The 22,429-nt window shown below is 37.1% G+C and overlaps 1 protein-coding gene across 1 annotated transcript in view; it reads right to left on the bottom strand.

The window, feature by feature from the left end:
- Positions 1–2,363: 2,363 nt before the first annotated feature.
- Positions 2,364–22,429, bottom strand: part of MARCH5 (membrane associated ring-CH-type finger 5) — a 54,613-nt gene continuing 34,547 nt past the window's right edge. Inside the window, exons 3-6 of the mRNA XM_027839853.1 lie at positions 12,933–13,063; positions 6,040–6,223; positions 5,577–5,743; positions 2,364–4,992 (exon numbers count right to left, since the gene is read on the bottom strand). Of these exons, the coding sequence (XP_027695654.1) occupies positions 4,876–4,992; positions 5,577–5,743; positions 6,040–6,223; positions 12,933–13,063 (599 nt within the window). The 3' untranslated portion in view covers positions 2,364–4,875. The remainder of the gene's footprint in view (positions 4,993–5,576; positions 5,744–6,039; positions 6,224–12,932; positions 13,064–22,429) is intronic.

The following is a 22,429-nucleotide window of genomic DNA, read 5'->3' as shown; positions in this document are numbered from 1 at the left end:
TGTTTTAAAGTCTTTCCAAGTTATCTGTACAATATTGTTTCTGTTTACTCCATTCTGCATCAGCTCACACTAGTCTTCCCAAGGCTTCTCTGAAACTATGCCTATCATTACAATAGCATTCCATTACATTCATATATCATAATTTGTTTTCCTATTCCTCAAATGAAGGGCACCATTTTCAGTTCTTTGCCATCATGAAGGGCTGCTCTATTTTTGCACATGTGGGTTGCATTCCTTTCTTTGCATTCTTTGAGACATAGGCCAAGCAGTGATAGTGCTGAGTCAAAGGGTATCCACAATTTAGCAACCTTTTGGGCAAGAACCAATTCATAACTCCTTAGCTGCTATGTGTCATTTTCCTTTTTTGTCAACTTGGCAAATCTCATAGGTGTGAGGTGGAATTTTGAAGTTGCTTTTATTTGCATTTCTCAAATTAGTGATTTAGACTACTTTAAAATCTAGTTGTTCCTTTAAAATCAGGATCTCTTCCTTAGAAAACTGCCCATATCTTTTGACCATTTGTCATTTGGGGAATGGCTCATAAGCTTTCAATTTTATGTAATCAAAAATTTTCATTTAATCTTCTGTGACCCTTTCAATTCCTTGTTTGGTCATAAACTGTTCCCCTAGTCATGAATTTGAAAGGAAATTTCTTCCCTGCTCCTCTAATTTGTACATTGTGTCACTCTTTAAAAGTCACGTATTCATTTAGAGTTCTATCTTAATATACTCTCTATATCTAGCTTCTCCCAGACTGCTTTCCGGTTTCCTCAGCAGTTTTCATTGAAAATGAGTTCTTACCCCAGTTGCTGAGTTCAGCCTCATCATTTGCAGATGTGTAAACTGAGGCCAAGGAGTGAAGCAACTTGCTTAAAAATTACACATGGAGTAAGAACACCAGAATGGATTGGAAAAGATTTCAGGGATCAAAGTCCAAAAGTACCTGACAAAAAGTACCCTCTGAAACATCCTCTACAAATGGTATCCAACCTCTACTTGAAGACTTTTAATGAAAGAGGGCCCAAGGCAGCTCATTTTATATAGTTCTAGTGACCAAGCTTTTCCTTATCTACCCACATCTGCAACTGCATTGGTCCTACCCTAGTTCTGCCCTCTATGACCAAACAGAACATAGCTAATCTTTTCCACATTGACAGCCTTTCAAACACTTGGAGAAAGTTAACACATTCCTGTTATTTCCAGGCTAAGTACAGCTTAACTTTTAAGATTTTTGAATCTATTCAGGCAGTCAAATAAGCCATCTTACTGTCAAATACTTTCATAATGTCATTAATACAATATAGAGGTGCTAATTTAGTTCTCCTTGCTTTTCATCTATTGGTCACATTGCAAGTATCATATCTACTGTTTCACATTGCGGCCTTACAAGACTCCTAAAACACAGAATTACATCAGTAGGTGGTTCTAAAGGACTATGGGTGACTTCAAACTACGGATGCAGAGATGCCCTAATAGTTCTCATTTTTTTTTTTTTGGCCATTTATTTTTGATACTGGTAATAATAACAATAGTGCCTCTGAAACCAGAGAAAACTACACAACTAAGAAGGCCTTTTTTCTTTTCATTTAAAAGTCTCTTCAGAGGTTTTGCTCTGGTTACTTCTTAAAATTTTAGTAGAATTATTTCCCTATCATTGCATCTTATAAAATTTCATTTGTTAAGACAGAAAGTGTAACAAGATTACTTAAGGATTGCTGCTACCTCTGCTATCTCTGCATGACTTTTTCTCTATGTGATACAGCTGGACTCTGCTTTTTAGCAGTAGTACTCTGAATGGGTCAATGTGAAATCTTCAGTGTCATACTGGAAAGATATCCAAATATCAACTTTCAATGCTGATTATGCTACTAGTGAAAGATTCTAAGGTATGGTTAGGATTGGACTAATTTTTTCATTTCTTAATAAATAGGGATCAAGTGCAGGTCTGGTATTACTTGCATTACTAATGGCTCCAGAAACATTCTCCCAATAATGATCATCTTACCAGCAAGACAAAATTTTTTTATGTAATGATACAAAACTAAGAAAAAGAAATTAAAACCATTTGCCATTTGCAACAAAAGCTGTTTTGAATCTCAGCAAAATGAAGGAGTTTCCTGCATACAGATGAGTGCATAGGTCCAGATTCCCCCAACTCTTCTCTTCTCTTTCTCTCTCTCACACACTCACACACACACCCAGAATCACAGGCCCAGACCAAGCTATATGTATAAATATGCTAAAATAAAAAAATGTTCTGTTAAGATCTATATCAATACTAATGAAAAAATTGAATAGCTACATAGACTTAGCACGCCGCTACATTTTGTCATGATTTGTCTGCAAGAGGAAGTACACCTATAGAACATAAAAATTCTTTATTCAACCTAATCCAATATCAGTTCTGAGATTAAATGCTATCTAAAAAACAAGGATTTAAAAAAATTACAGCACAATTTTCAAGGTAACTTAAGTCATAAGCTTAAGTAATTGTATTCTTCACAGTTTTTATGTACATTTTCAGCTACTTCGAAAGAAGATAAGTATTTTGAAAAAAATTTCTATTCGTTTTCATTGTGTTTTGTAGAAAAAGTTCAAGAGTAAAATAACCAGAAATAAACACAGCAATACAAGCATGGAAAAAAACTGAAAAACAGTAACAAAAAAAAGTTCACTCACTCCCAACTCAGTCTTGCTCATCCTTTTACATCTCACCTTACTAAATTTTCTTACCTCTTGACTTTACCTTGTTCATGCTCTGTGGAAGCACTTTAACAGACGACTCAGGAAATGCCACTATGGCCCAGAGGAGATATTTAAATTGTCAAGTGCCATTACTCCCTTAGTTGGATAATCGCCATGTTTCCTTTATGACCACCCATAACTAGAAGACATGTCTTGTTGCTTATAAACATTCTGAGGCCCATGCTGGAGCAGAGGGTGGAGGGAGAACACCCAGATACCACTGTTGCTCTTCCTCCAACCACCCTGATGCCAAGTTCTCAGGCAGGGCTGATTCTCCCCTGGCACTCGGAAGGAACCACAATCACTATTACCCGGAGCAGTCAGGTACCACCCTAGCTATTAAGAGTAAATGGGTGACTTCATTCTTCTTCATCTTTAGAGTAAAGGCTACTGAAAAGCTGGTCTTCACTAACATTTTCTATTACTTTTTTTTCTTGTTGAAAATTAAAGAGAAAGTCAGTACATGTCAAAAGTTGCAGCTGTATAATCTAAATTATTTCCCATAGTTAGAAATACTGTGTGTCCCTTTCAGAAGAAGTGCACTTTCTGAATTTCACTATTCAATTTCTTTATCTTCTTCCCTTGGTAACTACAGCTTTGAATATGCAATAGCCATTATATACACACACACCGTTTCTATACATTTTTATGTTATCTCAATATTTATTACATTCATACTATAGAAAAGATATGTCTTCACTAAAATTAACATACATTATTCCAATCCAATACTGTTCACACTATAGCCAATCTATTTCTAAGAGAAGGGAAAATATTTACTGTTTTTCATGCATTAGATATGCTACTGTGAACAAGAAAATACAGAAAAATAGTTTTTAAAGGATAATTTTTTAAAGCATTTACTTTATTCAGTGAAAACAAAAATCCATTTTGAATGGCTGGATGGTATAATAGCCACTCTTGCTGCTGGAAAGAGGCTCAAAATGAACAATTTTCTTTGGAAAATGGTTATATCAACCAACCAATTAAAGAAGTAATCATCAAAGCGTTAGCCTCAATCGCAAGACGACTAGTGACTAAACTCTAAGTATTGACCTTTATCTTTCCACAATCCATCGGTTTATGTCCAAAGCATCGATCTTAAGGTCTCCTGGATGCTCAGTATTGATGCTTGGCAGTCACATTTTTAATGTTCATCTCCTCATTGCTGACCCAAAGATAGCTGGCTCCAAGCCTCTCCTGAGTTTGCTTCCCTGTTCATCTCCAAATCACTCTCACTACTTAGTGGAGAGGAAAGGAAAAGTGCAACTTGGCAGTTGCTTCTCTGTGCTCAAATGACATGGAGACTTGTAGCTCCAATACTGTAGCAATTTCTAGAATTAAGTATTTAAAAATCTACTGAAGATTTTAACGTTACAAGGAACTGATGATATAATGCAATTTAGACTGTTGAATAGTCAGAACTATATAATGAACTACGAGATGCCAACATCACATAGATTTAGTAGCAATAAAATGAACTGGAAGCTCTGTGAATTTTCATGTATTTTAGAGGATATTATATTGTTTAAAATACTCAATAGAATCTAGGTTGTTCAGATAAGCGATTGAGTGGCTTCATATATTTTTGGTTTCATATCTATTTCATAACTCAAAGTAAATTTTTATTTCCTCCATATTAACATTTCCATTTTCTCCATATTGACATATGCTCTTGTTATGCAGTTAAATCATCTACTGAAATAAGAAATCCTCGTATGGTATCCTTATTGTTGAGTTGATGATTCTGTGTAAGAAAATAGTAAACATACAAATGTACAAAAGAGGCATTTGCATACAATAGCCTGTTCCTTGTTTAATAACTGTACAATTTGATCTCTACACTTTCGTCCAGGGAAAACACAAATAAAACCCAGTATTTATCATGCTAAGAAAATGGTTCAGATGACTGCCATAAAGGAAGTACATATAAAACAATGAAAACAAATCATAGTCTTAGGTTCCGTGATTACTGAGAGGATTTCCCCTGCCATAAGTGCTTTATTATATGTCTTAAAAATATAGGAGCAGCAGCTTATCACAAGTCTCCACTACTGTGCAATAATGATGATATCAGAACACCACAACAGACTCTCAGATGAGGCGGTCGAACAATGGGACGTCACACCCTTACGCTTCTTCTTGCTCTGGATAATTAAGAATTTTGCGGTGTGCTTGACGCAAATATTGTTGCTGTTTGAAGTAAACCTTAAATGCTCCTTTTATGGCAACAAAAGCAATTCCACCCTAAAATGCAAGCAAAGGAAAATCTTTCAAAGTTAATAGGACAGGTTTATCTGTCTACTTACTCTCTCTCTCTCTTTTGCCAAACAACCCAAGTAAAAGAAATTTATATCAGGAAAAGGAATTACGTTAAGGTCAAGTGGTACAGGTTGTATAACAGATTAGGTCAGATGACTACAAATTAATCTGTCCCCTTTCCCTTACAGGTTGGGGCCCCTTTGGATGTGCCTCACTACACTTCAGCTTACTCTTATTCCTCTCTCCTGCCTTCAGTTCTAAGCCTATGCCAGGGAAGAGGGTAGAGTCCTGGGGGTACTCCATTGTCAGCAGAATCCACATAGAATGGAAGGAGGGAATATATAAAGAAGAAAGAATTCTGTCAATTCATTCTCCTCTGGAATAAACTGTCCACAGTACACAACAAACGTGAGTATAGCAATAATACATAACATAGCTACAGATTACATATGTACTGTTCAGCCCTAGCTGACTCACACATGTGTGTGTATACACACACAAATTTGGTTTCCTAGAAACACCCTTTTGCTTTGATAATTTTTGACAAAGCAGTATTAAAGCAATCTTACCAAGATTGTCCTTTGTAGGTTAGAATTAACACTACTGAACATCAGTTTTCCAACTATCGTGGCAATAGTGGGAAAGACAAGAGCTCCACACAAAATTCGAGTAGCAGAGACATGATCTGCCAAAGGATTTGCCTCAGCTGGAATACGAGGAACAGGACATCCAATCCCTAAGGAAATAAACTGAAATATATCAATACTAATAATGTAAAGAAAGGTAATCCAAATAATCTTTAGCCACCATTATCTATTTTTAATATTCTGATAGTTTGTGAACTGTTTCCTGGCTAATCTTATTTCTGACAGTCTCCCCCTCCCCCAGATTGTTAAATAATTTCTATTATATTTCAAAATATAAATGTATATTTTAAAATTTCAAACACAGAATGCCACATTCTTCCATGAAATTATTCTGACACTTTAAAAATTACAATCTTTCGCAAGCATACAGTGTGGGATATTATACCTGGAAATATACTGTTCAAAATCTGTAGTTTATTAGAGTATTTGCGCCACAATCTAAGAACGTAGTCTTCCCAGCGAATCATCTTGCCTAATATCAGCATAACAGGAATAGTGGGAAGTCCAATTAAAAGGAATAAAGGATCAGCTCTTTCCATAACATCCAAACCTTCTTTATGGCCTACCACCTGTGAAACAAGAATATTTGCTATTATATAACTCAAGACAAAGAACAGATGTAGCTAATATATGTTTCAGACTAACTCAACCTCTATAAGGCAAATTTTAAAGCAAATAGTTTCAAAATCACAAAGGAAATCAAGTAAGTTTTTAAAGGAAACTAGAAAGAACTAGTATGAGTGTGTGAGCAGCCTGTAAAACTAGGAAGAGAAAAAAACTCAATACATGACACAGACATGAACCCAAAAGTTCTAGAAAAACCCCTCTCCACCTCCTGCAAGCCCTTAGCCCTGTATGCATGTGTATTTCCCTCTCTAATACCGTCAATCACCTCCTTTCCTAGCTCCCATTCCTCTTCCCTAGAAGGGCTTCCTCTAATATCACCAATGACCAATCAACTGCTTTTCTCATCCAAAGCCTAGGCGACTCATGTCTAAGACAGCACGCTATCATTCTTTGCAGCTGTTATTGTAGGTCGGTGCTCTTCTTATCTCTGAGTTGGAAAAAGGCCCTCAATCCAAAAAGTGTGATAGACTCAGAAAAGTATATGTCTAGAGCCCAGGCTGTATTTGGGGAAAGTGTGCTTTTATGGAGAGTGTGGAGGAGGGAAAGGTGTCTTGCCAGTTTTTCTAACTCCATTAGGGGCTTAGAAAGTCAGTCAACAAGCATGTTCTATGCCAAGTGCTGGGGTACACAAAAAAAGTTAAAAATATCTCCTGCCCTCATGGAGTTCACATTCTAAGAAAGGAGACAACTATAAATAACTAGGTACATAAAAGACATATACAAAGTATATAAAAAATAATCTCAGAGGGAAAAGCACTATCAGCCAGGCAGACTAGGAGAGGCTTCCTGAAGATGATAGATTTGAGCTGAGTCTTGAAGAAGCCAAGGGAATGAAGAAGCAGAGCCAAGGAGGGAAGAGTATGCTAGGCATGAAGGACAGTCAGTGCAAATGTATGGAGGTGAGTGATGGGAGTGTTGCCTGTAAGGAGGCCACTGCAGCTGAGTTGGAGAGTACGTAGAGAGGAGGAAAGTGTGATAACACTGGAAAGGCAGAAAGAGGTAAGGCTTTGAAGAATCTTAAATGCCCCAAAGAGGAATTTATATCTGATTTAGATGGAATAAACAGCCATTATAGCATTATAGTTTATTCAATAGGGGGATGATATGGCCAGACTTGTGTTTTAGGAAGATCAATGTGAATGCTAAATAAACAGTGCAAAAATGTTCTTACCAGGTTTAGACTTTACCAGTGCGAAAAGGAGGCAGCCTGTAACAGCTGCTTGGGATGATATGTTTTTAGGGAAACAAATATGAGTAACAAGAGTTTTGTAGAGAGATGAAAAGGAACATTGCTATTAGCTATCATAGTATGTGATTTGGAATCTGAACTACTGGAAAGTGAAGGTGAAGTCAAACCCAGAACAGCCATTGTACTACCGTAAGATTGAATTGAGATTCTTGGTAGAGGGACAGGTTCGAGTAATAGTTGTTTTTAAATATGTTTGTCCTATGAAAGACCAAGTAATTACAAGGGAAATGCCCCAAATGAGTGGGCTGGAACCACAGTGACAAAAGAAGACTTTCTTCTAATAGAAGGAAATGTGGTCTGTCAGCCAGATAGAAAACATTTTCTTTTAGAAACAGGTTAGGTCATAAAATTTAGGCCAAAGGAAAGGAACAGTTGTTGGTATTAACTAATGTCCTCCAGTCTCTCCAAGTAGAAAGTAAAGGCCTCTTTCCACAAGACAGCTGGGCTAGATGATGCCTACAGTCCCTTCCAGTGCTGAATTCTATGGTCTCGGGTATATACATACAGTACTATCTCCAGAAGAGGAAAGGTTAAGAAAGGAGGAGAGAATAAGTGATGTTAAAGTCAGAAACCTCCCTCGAGGAAAGACTAGGGTGAGTCTTTAGAATAGCTCTGCCATTCAAGATGCCAGTGCTTAGTATGCCTGCCCTTTCTGGCATCTACAAGGAAGAAACTATTCTAAGAGTGACTGTTAAGGGGGCATAAAAACACAGATGGACAAGGATGTTACTTAAGGGCCATGTTACTGTCTCATGGGAGAGGGGTCTGAGATTTTGAACAGCCCATTCAGAAAGTGAAAAACTTAAGAGATTGATGGAACCTTTAAGTCAGTTTGGTCCAATAACAATAAGTCTTTAAAAATGTAAGAGGCTATCAAAGTCAGAGGGACCAAGGTCCTGTGAACCAAATCTGATTTCAAATGCATTTTTCTTTCTGGTGGTTGATAGACACACACAGAAGGAGGCTTTGGACATGACTTCTTCTATAGAGTGACTATACAGTATTATTCAGTACTGGAATTGTAAGTGGCCTACTGCAGATCTGAGAAAAAGTGAGGATATGTGAGAGAGGAACAATAATCATGGTTATCCTTTATTTCAAGAGGTTCTCAGGCATGCCTCCTTTTCAATTTCTTTGTTATCCACATGAATCCTGTGTTATACAAAACTTTCCTTAACAAGAATATTCAGAATTTGCAACTATAGATGGGTGTCTAATGTTTTTCCCCTAAAATAAATGAATTTAGGAAAAAAAAGAAGAAGAAAGAAAGCAGTGGGGGCATGGTAGTACATGCCTATAAGCCCAGGGATTATTAATCTTAAAGCTGATGAATCTCTTGAGCTGCGGAATTTTGAGCTGAAGTGGGCTAAGCCAAATACACTAAATCCGGCATCACTACGGGGAGCTCTGAGAAGTAGGGAGGACACCAGGTTAATTAAGAAGGGGCAAACTGGCCCACATCAGAAATGGAGCAGGTCAAAGCTCTTACTTAGGTCAATAAGAACTGGGATCAGCCCCTTAAGTAACTCTTATACTTCTAGCATAGGCCAGATGGAGATACCCAGTATCTGGTAGGGGAGGAAAAAAAAAGCAAAACCCAAGAAAAATTTTATTACTCCAGTGTAATCCCTGTCATTACCAAGGACTAGCATTTTTTTTTTTCCTGTCAGGTTTGTCAAAGGTGAGTTCAGGCCAAATATAAATTATGACTCTTTCAATCCCTAAGTTCTCAGTGATTTATGGGAGAGCACTGTAACTTGAGGAAGGGTGAGGAGAGAATCAGGATATTCCAGAATAACGTATCAAAAAGGAGAAAAGCTCTTGGTGTTCTTAGGTGGGTTACTTGAAAATGTGAGCTGGCTTAAGAATGTGTTCAAAATTTTGGCAAGATGAGGACAATGGGAGACTTCCCCTCAGAAAAGCATGCTTACATGTATACACATGATTTCTACATAACAGTACAGAGTACATGGACCGGTAGCTGTACATTGGCAGATCTCGTGCTATTATAAATTCCCTATATTTTACCGTAACAGTTTTTGTTCCTTTTCTTATGTCCCCTTTGTTGAATACTTACAAATTAGAAAAGGACATCTGAAACAACTCAATTTTTGAAGACCAAGCCAGAATCACACATCCAGAGTTGCTTTACCATAACTTAGACTAAGCCAAAGCTTAATACTTTGTAACTTGTAAATACAGAATCCAAAATTTTAAGAGCTGAAAGGTATCTCAGAATTCATGTAGTCCAACCTTCCACCCCAAATAGGAGCGCCTTTTCAAGATCCCTGACAAATTGTCAACTACCCTTTGAACCCACCCAATATGAAGAGCTTGCTAATATTCAAGCAACTTTTCCACATAAGACAGCTCTAGAAGTTCTAGAATGGGCTGCTTGTAATATTTCATGTATATGATCCTATCACTGGTAATACAAAGTAAACTTAAAAGCAGAAACAGACCACACTCAGGCCACACCTAGGTTGTGTTCAGTTCTTGTAACACCATTTTAACAAAGCGATTGATAAACAGGAGAAAATCCAGAAGGGCAACCAATCTGGTGCAGGGCCTTGCAAAAATCAAGCCATGCAAAATTCAGATTACAAGGGAGGTTTAGCCTGGCAGAGAAAAGACTTGGGGAGAAAGGATAGTTGTTAAATATCTGAGGAGCTGTCATGTTGAAGAAAGGTCTGATGTGTTCTGCTTGGCCCCAGAAGACATAAACAAAAGCAACAAATGGAATTTGAAAAGAGGGTAGATTTAGATTTGAAGGAAAACCTCTAATGATCAAAGCTATCCAAAAGTGGGTTCCCCCCCACACTGGGGAGCCCTCAAGAAAAGGCTGAATAACTACTTGTAGTTATATCATACAGAGGATTCCTATTCGGATATGAGTTGAACAAGATGATCTCAGTAGTAACTACTATAGTAGTAACTGTAAGATGTTGTATTGTCATAAATTCCTAGGTGATAGTGGCAAAGTAATCCTGGACCCCAACATCACAGAAAGAATAAGAAGGGAAGGAGACAAGAATTTTAAAAGTCTTGCCCTTGAGACTGATAAGTTAAAGGATCAAGGATTTACTATATATGTAGAAAATGAAGCTGCTAGAAGAGTATCAAAAGCAGCAGTTTGCAGGAGAAAATGTAATGGCACCTAAGGTATGAGATATCTTTTTATAAGGGCCTGCTTGATGGATTTATTACTAGGAAGACTAGCAGGGTGGTTAGCAATTTGGAGGAGTCAAAGAAACTGCTAAGGACAGAGTAGAGCCTCTATGGAAGAGTAAAGGTTGAAGAAGAGTAAAGATATGAGAAAAAGCCCTAATAGTTAGAGGACATAGCTAACGGTACTACTCAAGCTAAGAACAGATGACTATTGGGATGTCCAACACACAACACCAATAATTTCTTGAACAGGAAGAAAAATGGGCTTGGAACCGACAGTCAAAGGTGTAGTACTCTGATAGAAGAAAAAGCTGTAGCCCACCACTGACAGTCTGCAGAGCCACAGAGACTGTTTAGAAGAGAAGGGTGGCGCTGGGGGCTTCCAGAAAACTGGAATATTTGGTAAGTTCTAGAAAAGCTATAAATCTTGGAAACAAAGGGCCTAAAATAGCAAGGGAAGATAACAGGGTTGAGGCACAAACTCCTGAGCTGCCTTTAAAATTCACTAAGTCCTGAAACTGTTGATTTGCTAGAAATTAAACACCCGCTAAATAGATACTGATATTTCATATGAAACTAAACAAGCTTGCCTCAAAATGAAAACATAATTTTTTCCAGTTATTAGGAAAATTACAGTTGTGTTCCTTCACTTTCTAATTTTCTGACAGATGTTTCCGTAGGAAGTCATGACTTTATTTTTCTTTAAAGAAAAAAAAGATTTATGTTGGGCAGGTTTTAATTTTACATATTTATGTGTGTATTTAAGTCTCTGCATGCATGTGTCTGATGAGAGTTGAACTATTAGGGGATTAAGTAAACAAAGAAGAGTTTATCACTGACCCCCTTCCTCCATGTCATTTGATGTACAAAAGCCCTCTTCCCCTGACTAACTTTAAGAACAATAACTTAACTCAGTCCGTGAACTGAATACGTAATTGAAAGTGATAAATTTTCCTCTTCCATTCGGCAATGTGATCAGCTGGACACAGCTTCACAACAAAGTTCTGGTTTAATCCAACCACTCTCCTGTTCTTCCCCTGCTTCACATCTAGCTCCTAACTGTCCCTTCTCCAATGTAGCATAACACCTCTCCTTAAGGAGCTCAAAATACAGAAAAAAGGCAAAAAAAAAACACACAAAAAATTAAACAATACAAGAAATGTCACAAAGCTGTAGACAATTATATGCCAAATGAATAATACAGGATACAAGTACTATGAATTTTCAGAAGTCACGATGTGCTAGAACCGTTTGGGAAGGCTTCATAAAAGAGGGACTACATGGGGTCTTAAAGGATAGGTGTAATGTAAGTAAGTGGAGAAGCGAGGGAAGAGGCAGGGAAGATGGATTTGGAGGGTTATTAAGACCAACAAATCAGTTTGGCAAGAACAGGAACGGGGAGAAAGTACTTAGAGAGGTGGTCTGGGGTCAGATTTTAGAAAGCTTTAAGTTTCAGGATAAGAAGTCAAAACTTATCTGGCTTGCAATGAGGAACCACTGAAAGTTCCAGAATAGGGGAATGATACTGCAAAAGTGCTATTTTAGGAAGATTAATCTTGCAGTAATGCATAAGACTAGTAGGAGAAGAGAATGTAGCCAGGGAGACACATTGGGAGGTGTTTGTGGTAGCATGGACACAAGAGCCTAGGGAGTTATATTAAAGGTGACTGTTGCAGGAATAGAAGTAGTGGATGAGTATGAGAGGAAACCTGACTGGATTTGGTGACTGAGTGAATGTGGTGGCTGGTTAGGGAGCCAAGTGTAGAGGTTACACTAGAAGAACAATTAGAAAAATGGTGGCACCATTAAACGAGAGAGAGACAAGACACTAGGCTTTGGAGGCGAGATGATAAAACAGATTTTAGTGATGCCGAACCTGAAGTAATAGTAGGACATACAAGTAGAACTATCCACAGGCAGATTTGAGAGCTATCCATGAGAGATTTGAGATATAGGAAAAAGAGTTTTGGGCAAAAGATGTAGATTTTGGAGTTACCTCAATAGAGATGATAGTTGAAGCTATGGAAGCAGATGAACTTTCAAAGGAAAATGAAACTGAAGAGCAGAGGGTTGAGGCCTGGGCCTTAGGGGGCTTTCACAGTGAGGGCACATAATTTATCTCTTGACTGCTGATTTATGCTGTTAAAAACATCTTTAACAACAATAAAAAATCTATTTATTAAATCTTAAAACAGCAAAAGGGATACTATAGAAAACTGAATAAAATAGTGAACCTGCATCACTGTCACAGCTCCATAAGTCACAGCAGTCCAATAGATAGAGCCAACCATTATTCCTGCTGCAGCAAATGGACAGGCTTTTGAGATCAGTCTATCTGCAAGATCCAAGACGTAAACAACTGGACCTACAATAAGAAGGAAAACAAACAAAGCTTCAAAATAAAAAAGGACCTTAAAGAGTATGAAGGGGAAATTTGATAATTTTTGACTTACACAATATTTTCTAGAGGTCCAAATACGTTTAAGGAACAGTGTCACAAGATGTTAGAAGTATTACAGTAACCCTGATAGGAAGACAGATCTGAACAGAGTAACAGAAATTCTCAATCATGCAATTAATTTGTTTGCCTATATATCTAAATTTGATGCCTAATTTATGATCAATAGTTGCTTTAGACTCCATTTTTTAAAAAAAATCAATATCACTGGGGATTTCAGCATCAAGTATATCTCTCTGTCACAAGGTATATTTCCCTTCCACCTTTATTTTCTAATCACTGGTACTTCTAAGTAGGAATGGCTACTCAATTCACTTTCTCTCTCCCTTCCTAGTTTCTGGTGATATTTAGACTCTCCAGGACTCTTAAGCTCACTTCATTCTGACTCTACCCAGTATTTTCTTGACTGAAGTGTTGGAAAGTCATATGGAAGGTAAATGTTTTTCATAGTTGTAAAGCTGATTTCTCTTAGGTTAATTTTCAAGAGTATTATACTTCATGAAAAAAGTTTGTAGGAAAAAACAGAGTATGTGGAACATAAATTAATCCCCAATAGCCTTTCTTGTGCTTTCTTGATGATAGTATAAGTTTTTGTAGCACTCCAATATTTTACCATCCTATATTTGCAAATTATGCCTTTCATTATGTGTTTAATTTGAACATTCAAGGACTGCTTCCCTTGAGAAGTTAGCTATCTGAAAGGGCTAGACTTAGTGGAACTCTCCTGCCTACAAGCCCAAGCAGATCCAACCTCAGTTTCTTGACCAAAATAGCACTGACAGTTCAGGTCCAGGTCTAGAGGGGGTGGTATAGAGATGTACAGAATACACCCCAAACTCTTTATTTTCTAAGCACTTCAAGGTTTATGCCAAGAAACATGATGAAGTTAGCTAATGATCATGTTTATTAAGTACCTATTGTGTGAAGAACCTGGTACCTGGGAAGTTTCAAAGGATTCTATAAAATGCAGGACCTACCCACCTGGAGCTTACAAACTAAAGGTGAAGTTCATACATGGAAAAACTTAGGCAGTAACATGAAAGGACATAACACAGCAATATGTCAATAAAACACTGATTGGTAGAGCACTTCAGAGACAACTTGCAGGTCAGATCTCTTGGCTTATCGTCTTGGGAGTCAGAAATGTAGCTAGTTCTTGTACATACTGATTTATAGCAACGTGGAAGGGAAAGAATATTAGGAGTCAGTAGACCTGATGTCTAGTCCAAGCTCTGCCATTTAATAGCTATTTGATCCTGTCACAACTTTTCTCAGTTTTCTCATTTATAAAATTGGGTAATTATGTCCGTACTGGATAGACGAAAACTGAATTAACTGTCGTAACAGAGCTATTGTGAATTTTAAATGAGGTATAATGTATATGAAAACACCACATATAAAGTAGTATTTTGACTATAATCGGCTGTACTAAATGAGGCTATTATCCCGAACCTCTTTTTTTTCTGGGTCCTAGGTAATGTGCCTGCAGTTCATAGGAGTAACTAACTACTAAAATAACCTATTGCTAGCTATGATCTACAAAGCAAATCTTAAAGGGTATTCAGTACTGGAATTCAGGGCACTCCACTGTCAATTCTTTGTGTATTTAAAATAAGCAAATTTCTTCCTAATTATCAAGATATAATTTATATATACAATTATAACCATGAAAGAAAATAACATTTAAAACAATGATACATAAAGTGAATGTAAGATCGAAGTACAGCTGGCACTCAAATTTGAGCTTTGGGCACTACTGGGTTTAGTCTTGCTTTTATTTATTTCTAACACTCTTTTCTTTTTAAATTTTGATTTCCAAATTCTCTTCCTGCCTCTCAACCCTCCCCTACCTACTGAGAAGGCATGCAAAATGATATCAATTATATATGTGAAATCATGCAAAACATATTTCCATATTAGCCATATTGAAAAAAAATAAAGTGAGAAAATTATACTTCAATTTATACTCAGAGTTCATCAGTTCTCTCTGGAGGTAGATAGCATATTTTTTACATGATGAATCCTTTGGAATTGTCTTGGATCACTGTATTGATCAGAGAAGCCAAGAGTTTCACAGTTTTTCATCATTACAATATTGCTGTTAATTGCACAATGCTCCTGGTTCTTCTCACTATACTTTGTATCAGTTCATATAGGTCTTCCATGTTTTGTTTTGTTTTTTATTCCTGAAACACCCCCTTCATCATTTCTTATAGAAAAATAGTACTCTATCCCAATCATATGCAACAACTTGTTCAGCCATTCCCTACTTGATGGACATCCCCTCAATTCCCAATTCCTTACCACCACAAAAAGGGCTGTTATAAATATTTTTGTACACGTGGGTTCTCCTTTTTTCTTTGATCACTTTGGGATACAGACCTAATAGTGACACTGATGGATTAAAGGGTATGCATAGTTTTATAGCCCTTTTAGCATAATTCCAAAATGTTCTCCAGAATGATTAGACTAGTTCTTAACTCCCCCAACAATTTATTAGTATACCTATTTTCCTTTATACCCTCCAGTCATTTCTGATAGGTGTTAAATGGTACCTCAGAGTTGTTTAACTTGCATTTCTCTAATCAATAGTAATTTAGATCATTTTACATGACTACAGATAGCTTTGACTTCTTCTTCTAAAAGCTATCTGTTCATATTCTTTGACCGTTTATCAACTGGGGAATGTATCTTATTTTTTAGAAATTTGACTCAGTTCCCTAAACATCTGAGAAATGAGGCCTTTATCAGAGAAATTCACTATAACCTTTTTTTATATTACTTCATTGTCTCTGGTGCCTTTCAGCAAAATGTAATTTCCCAGATTATCTTTTTTATTTAAAGGTCCATTTTTGCTTTTGCTTTGTCTGAGATCATGATTACTATCTCTGTCTTTTTTACTTCAGTGGAAGCATGATAGATTCTGCTCCAGCCCTTTATTTTAATTCTGTGTGTGTTCTTCTGTTTCAAGTGTGTCTCCTGTAAACAATATATTATTGGATTCTGGTTTCTAATCTATTCTGTTTCCTGCTTCCATTTATATGGGTGAGTGCATCCCATTCACAGTTATGATTATTGTGTATTTCCCTCCATCCCATTTTCTTGTTTATCCTTCTGTCTCTGTCAGTCTGTCTCTCTATCCCATCCCTCTCCTCAAAATCTGTTTTGCTTCTTACCATTGCCTCCCTTAATCTGCCCTCCCTTTTGTCACACCCCCCAATCTCTCATCCTCTTCCCCTTCTAATTTCCTATTGAGTCAGATAGAGTTCTATACCCAATGAGAATGTGTGCATGTATGTAAATAAATGTGTACATATTTATTTATCCTTCCCTCTTTGAACCAATTCCAATGAAAGGTTCAAGCATTGCCCACCCACCATATTTTCCCCTCCACTATAAAAGCTCTTCCTTGCATGCCTTTTTTTATGTAAGAACATTTCCCCATTCCACCTCTCTCCTCCCAGAGCATCCCTCTTTCTTTCTTTCTTTTTTTGATGGGGGGGAGAGATTATTCCAACATAATTGACTCATAGTCATGCCCTCTTGTCTATACAGACTCCTAATAATGATAAAGTTCTTAAGAGTTACATGTATCATCTTCCCATATGCAATATAGTTTAAACATATTAAGTCCCTTATGATTTCTTTTTCCTGTTTATCTTTTTATGCTTCTCTTGAGTCCTGTGTTGGAAAGTCAAATTTTCTATTCAGCTCTGATCTTTTCATTAGGAATGTTTGAGAGTTCTCTATTTTATTAAATATCCATTCCCTACCCTGCCCCCCAAAGGATCATACTCAATCTTGCTAGATAGGTGATTCTTGGTTTTAATACTATCTCCTTTGCCTTCTGAAAATCATATTTGAAGTCCTCCAATCATCTAATGTAGAAGCTGCTAAATCTTGTGTGATACTGATGGTGGTTCCACAATATTTGAATTCTTTCTGGCTGCTTGCATTTTTTTCTCCTTGACCTGAGAGCTCTGGAATTTGGCTATAATATTCCTGGGAGTTTTCACTTTGGGATCTCTTTCAGGAGGTGATTGATAGATTCCTTCCATTCCATTTTGCCCTATGGTTCTAAAATGGCAGGGCAGTATTCCTTGATAGTTTCTCAAAATATGATGTGTAGGCTCTTTTTTTTGTTTGTTTAAATCATGGCTTCCAGGTGTTTCAGTAATTCTTAAATTATTTCTCCTTGATCTATTTTCCAGGTCAATTGTTTTTCTGATAACACAGTTCACATTTTCTTTTATTTTTTCATTCTTTTGAATTTGTTTTATTGTTTCTTGATGTCTCATGGAGCTATCTTCCAGTTGCCTAATTCTAATTTTTAAGGAATTGTTTTCTTCAATGAGCTTTTGTACTTCTTTTCGCATTTGGCCAATTCTGCTTTTTAAGTAGTTCTTTCTTCAGTGAATTTTTGTGCCTCCTTTTCCATTTGGCCTATTCTGTCTTTTAAGGAATTCTTTTCTTCAGTTAATTTTTGTGCCTCTTTTACCATTAGGTCAATTCTATTTTTTAGGTGTTATTTTCTTCTATATTTTTTCCATGTCTTTTTTTTTTTTTACCAAGCTGTGAATTCTCTTTTCATAATTTTCTTGCTTCACTCATTTCTTTTCCCAATTTTCCCTCTAAAACTGATCTCTAACTTTCCCAGAAATTCTTGTTGGCCTTGGTTCCAATTGACATTTTTCTTGGAGGCTTTTTACATTGTTATCTTCTTCTGAGTTTGTGTTTTGGTCTTCCCAACCACTGCAGTAGTTTTGTATAGTCAAGTTTGGGTTTTTTTCCCCCATTTGCTCATTTTTCCAGCTTCTTTCTTGACCTTGAACTTTATGTTAAAAGATGGGCTCTGCTTACCTGGGATGGGAAGGCACTGTCCCAAGCTTCAGGGTTTTTGGTGCTTCTCTTTTCAGAGCTAGTTCTGGTGATCTAAAAGTTTTCAGTGCTTCCAAAGTGATGTGACGTGGGGACAATGGTGCTCATTGCTCTTGTGGTCCAAATTCTGTTCTTTACCCAGGAAGGGCCCTTATTCTCCCGAAGCTGCAATTACTAGAGCTCCTCCTGGCCCTGGAACCGTGATCAGGTTCCCTGCTCTCCTGCAGCCACAAGCACTAGTACTCCTCTCCACCTCTGAACTAGGACAAGGGTCCCTGTTCCCTTGTGAACAATCACAAGCATTCCACCCTGGAACTGTGACCCAGAACTTCTTATGGACAAGAGTTGCCAATAAGTGCCAGCTGTACCCAGTACCAGCAAAGGGATACTTATAATCTCTTTCTGATCAGTTGTGTCACCCCCTTAGAGTGTCTGGGCTGAGAGTTCCTAATCTACTGCTGCTGCCACCTCCAAGGTCTGCCACTGGTGCTGGCACTACACTAGACAGGCCTCTACCCTGGTGTCACAGACCTCTCCTGCTGACCGCTTTAGTTTTCTTAAGCTGGAAGAATGTCTTGCCCAGACCTTTTGTTGGTTCTGCTGCTCAAAAATTTGATTTGAGGCATTATTTTAAAGTTATTTGGATGGGAATGTTGGGAGAGTTCAGCTGCGTTGCTACCAGTCCTCAGTCATCTTGATTTTTCCCTATCATTATTTCTTCTATTTCTTCTAATAGAATCTTATTCCAATGATTCAGCTAGGTGTGGAGGTAGATTTGGGTTCTCAAAGGCTACCACCAGCAGAACTCAAGCTTTTGCAGAGTCCATCCATTTGGAAAAGCTTTGAGTATAGCCTAATGAGACTCTGTCATCAGAGCACTAACTAATTTAATTGAGATTGGTTGACCAGGAAAAATCTGGCCACCAGGCTCATGAATTCTTTTCACCAGAGCAACTCATGAAGATCATCTACTAAGGCTGTGAGAGCTGGATTGGTGGAGGGAGTACCCATACTGATGAAATCTCGAATTTTCTAAAGTAAGTAATTTAAGGCCTACTTAATAACAATTAGAAAGAAAACCTCTTGGTCTTTGCTACATGTTTGTCTGATTCTTTAGATGACTACTGGACTCTTAACAGCATTGTCCCCGACTCCCTTAATTTGCATGCTTAACAGAATAGTTTTTAAGCTAATCCCAGCCAGAGTCCCCTTATTGAAAGCCTATTCATTGCTTTTAAGAAGCACAACTTCTTCTGGACAATTTAAAACTTAAATTTTTCCATATCATATGTTTTCAATCAAAGACAACAGTACAGCTTCCCCACAGGATGTTAATTATCCCTCAAATATTTGAATAATTCTGTCAAATCAGTTGATGGTTTCAAGCCTAGAATATGGATAAATGTGCTTAACAGTCTCATAGTCACTTGTGGCCACCACCACATTTACAGAATTAATGACAATGACTAATAATTTGCACAATTTAGAGAGATGAATTAATAAGAAAAATAAACCTGAATCTTAAATAATTATAAAAGTTGTAAATATTTATCAAATTGTTCTAATGTTTTTCTTTCAATCCAAATAAAGATCTTATTGTGTAACTACCTTAGATTTATGTAAAGTTAATTATCCGTTCAGGAGTAATCTCTGAGCCCCTAAATTCACCATTGCTAAGCAAGGGTCTAGGTAGCTAATTCTGATTGTAATCCACTCTTTTGGATTATCCATATAACTATTTCTTCCTGTAGCATAGATAATCAAGAGATGACCAAAGTACTTTTTCTTCAGAAGAATTCAGAAGGCTCTAACAAAACGAACTCAAATAGCTGTTGGCACAAGCAAGAGAACCATCAGAAAAAAAAAAGAGAAAAACATGCCAATTCCTTGCCTCAGGTATTTTCTATTCACTTAGAATGAATGTCTTCTTTAAAAAACAAAACCAAAAAACCTCACCAGAGGCAAGGGTACAATGGAAAGGGCAATGTATTTGGTCAGGGAAGGCCTGGGTTCAAATCCTGCCTTTGACTAGGTAGAGTACCTTAAACAAAAACACTTCAAGTCTCAGGTTCCTCATCTATAAAATGCAGATAATGATCTATAGTGCCTACTTCATAGGGCTATGAAAATGAAATGAGATAACATATAAAGTACTCTGTAACCTTAAAGCGCTCTGTCATTTTCATTATTTATTCTTCTCATGTCATAGACAAGGTAAAAGAAATATGTTAGATCAGGACAGAATGAGTGTTGCTATGTACTTAGGTCAACTCTTCTTTTCAGGCTAAGTGTCTAAATTTATTCTATGCACCCCACATGAACCCCCACCCCCCAGTGACACTTTTGTCCCTAGCTAAACTAATTAATGTAAGACTACCTTAATATTTAAAAGGAAGGAGGCAGTTAGGTACAGTAACTCTGTAGTCAGTAGGACCTGAGTTCAAATGCAGCCTCAAACACTTATTAGCTATGTGACCCTAGGCAAGTCACTTAACCCTCATTGCCTCCAAAAAAATAAAATTAAATTAAAGGAAGGTTGAATGCTCAGTAATACATTCATAAAATGGTGTGGATTGTTTATTCCAACACTCCTGTTCCAGCCCTCTAATCTTGCTGCCTACTGAGTCAATCAGCAGTATTCTACTGGTATTTTTTTGTGCTTAGAACACTGCAGTGGGCATTGTGGGAATTTATGAAGGAAAAGTACTTATCCTCCCAAAAGTTACAATCTAATGGGTAAGAAGCACAAATAAGTTCACCTACAACTTAGAGAGATATATAAATACATACAGACAATATGGCATAGTGGATAGAGAGATAGCACTGGGGTGAGGAAGAGATGGGTTCAAGTTCTGCTGACAGTGGCTGGGTCACTGTGAACAAGTCACTTAGCCTCTCAGTGACACAAACAACTTTTCAAAAATATAAACTGCAAAGAGGGTGCTGCCTTCAATTATATAGGAAATTCCTCACTAGGAGTTCCCTAAACCAATGAAATCAAGTCAGGTTCAGTCCAAAAATATAAACACATACAAAGCTTTCAGTGTTTTTGAATTTTATTACTGAATCATTTAATACTTTAGTAGTTTTTCCACTTACTTTTAGAGGAACACCTTGCTTTAGCACCCATATATAGTATTTATGAAGAATTTATATAAAAATAGAACATTTATAAATTTAACAATTGAAAATTAACTAAGGAAGCCATCTTTTTACAAAGTAAATTAACCACAATTCCTCAATTTATATTTTGTCTAAATCTCTATTTTCATTTATCAGATTTGCTTAGAGAAAGAAACCATTTGACATAATCTATTTGATTAGCAGTTTTGCCTGGTAGGGACTGCAATATGTGTAGTGGCAGTTTTTAATTTATTGCCAACATAATTCCAAATGAGGTCCATTCACAGTTGTCTATAGCATCACACAGTGGAGTTCCGAAGTATAATAATGAAGGACTGTTTCAAACTTATGGAATCTCATCTGCTGGAATGTCCTTCCCTCTGTGTTACCTATAATACTTACATCCTTTTGCACTGCCTACAATACTTAACATCCTTCTTTTAGGTGAGGATGTATCATAAGAACAGCAAAATGGTAGAGTGGAAAGAATGCTGGACTGGATGGTAGGAGGTTTTGATTGTACTCCTGGCTCTGCATTAACTAGATGTATATAACCCTGAGCAGGGCACCTCTCGGGGTTTTAGTTTCCTTGGCTGTAAAAATAAGTGGAATGCACTATGTCATCTCTCAGGATCCCCCCCCCCCCTTAAAATAATAGTAATAGTCTATGGTTTAGCTATCTGTTTACAAGAAGCATAACTTCCTAGATTTGTAGGGAAATGAAAATTCTAGAGTAAAACTTAATTCAATTAAGTGCCTCATAGAATAATAATGCACAACAAAATTATTCTGGTTCCCCAATGTGGTGAGTAGTTCTTTTGAACATTCCAAGTTCCTGCTAGGAGACCAATGACTAACTAGATATATGTCAAAGTCCTCCAGCAGACACTATCACAATCCCTAGTTTTTCTCTGAATATCAACCTAAAAGGAGTGGGTCATGACCTATAGTCCAGTTCCAAAGTCTACAGGTGAGCTCACATTCCTAGTCTTTTAATGACTTCAGAACTTCCCAAGAGTTAAAGTTTTTCTCCTTGATTTCCTTCTTTTTAGTTTGCCATCTCAGATGGGAATATTCTCCCTTCAGCCTGCTGAGCTCTTTCACCATCAAGTCCATTCTGAAATTCTAATTTTTTTATGAAGCTCTAACTTAACGAGGTGGGCTCTAGCCCTACCCTGTCTGAACAAACAAATACCACGACTGTCCCTTTATACACTACCCCCACCATAATGCACTTACCCCTTGGCTTGTACATAATGTTAGTACTTTATG

This window comes from Vombatus ursinus, unplaced genomic scaffold (assembly GCF_900497805.2).
Source record: "Vombatus ursinus unplaced genomic scaffold, bare-nosed wombat genome assembly UNPS02014833.1, whole genome shotgun sequence".
Lineage (NCBI taxonomy): Eukaryota > Metazoa > Chordata > Mammalia > Diprotodontia > Vombatidae > Vombatus > Vombatus ursinus.
Note: the sequence above shows the minus strand (reverse complement) of the source record. Positions and strands in the feature narration are given on the sequence as shown.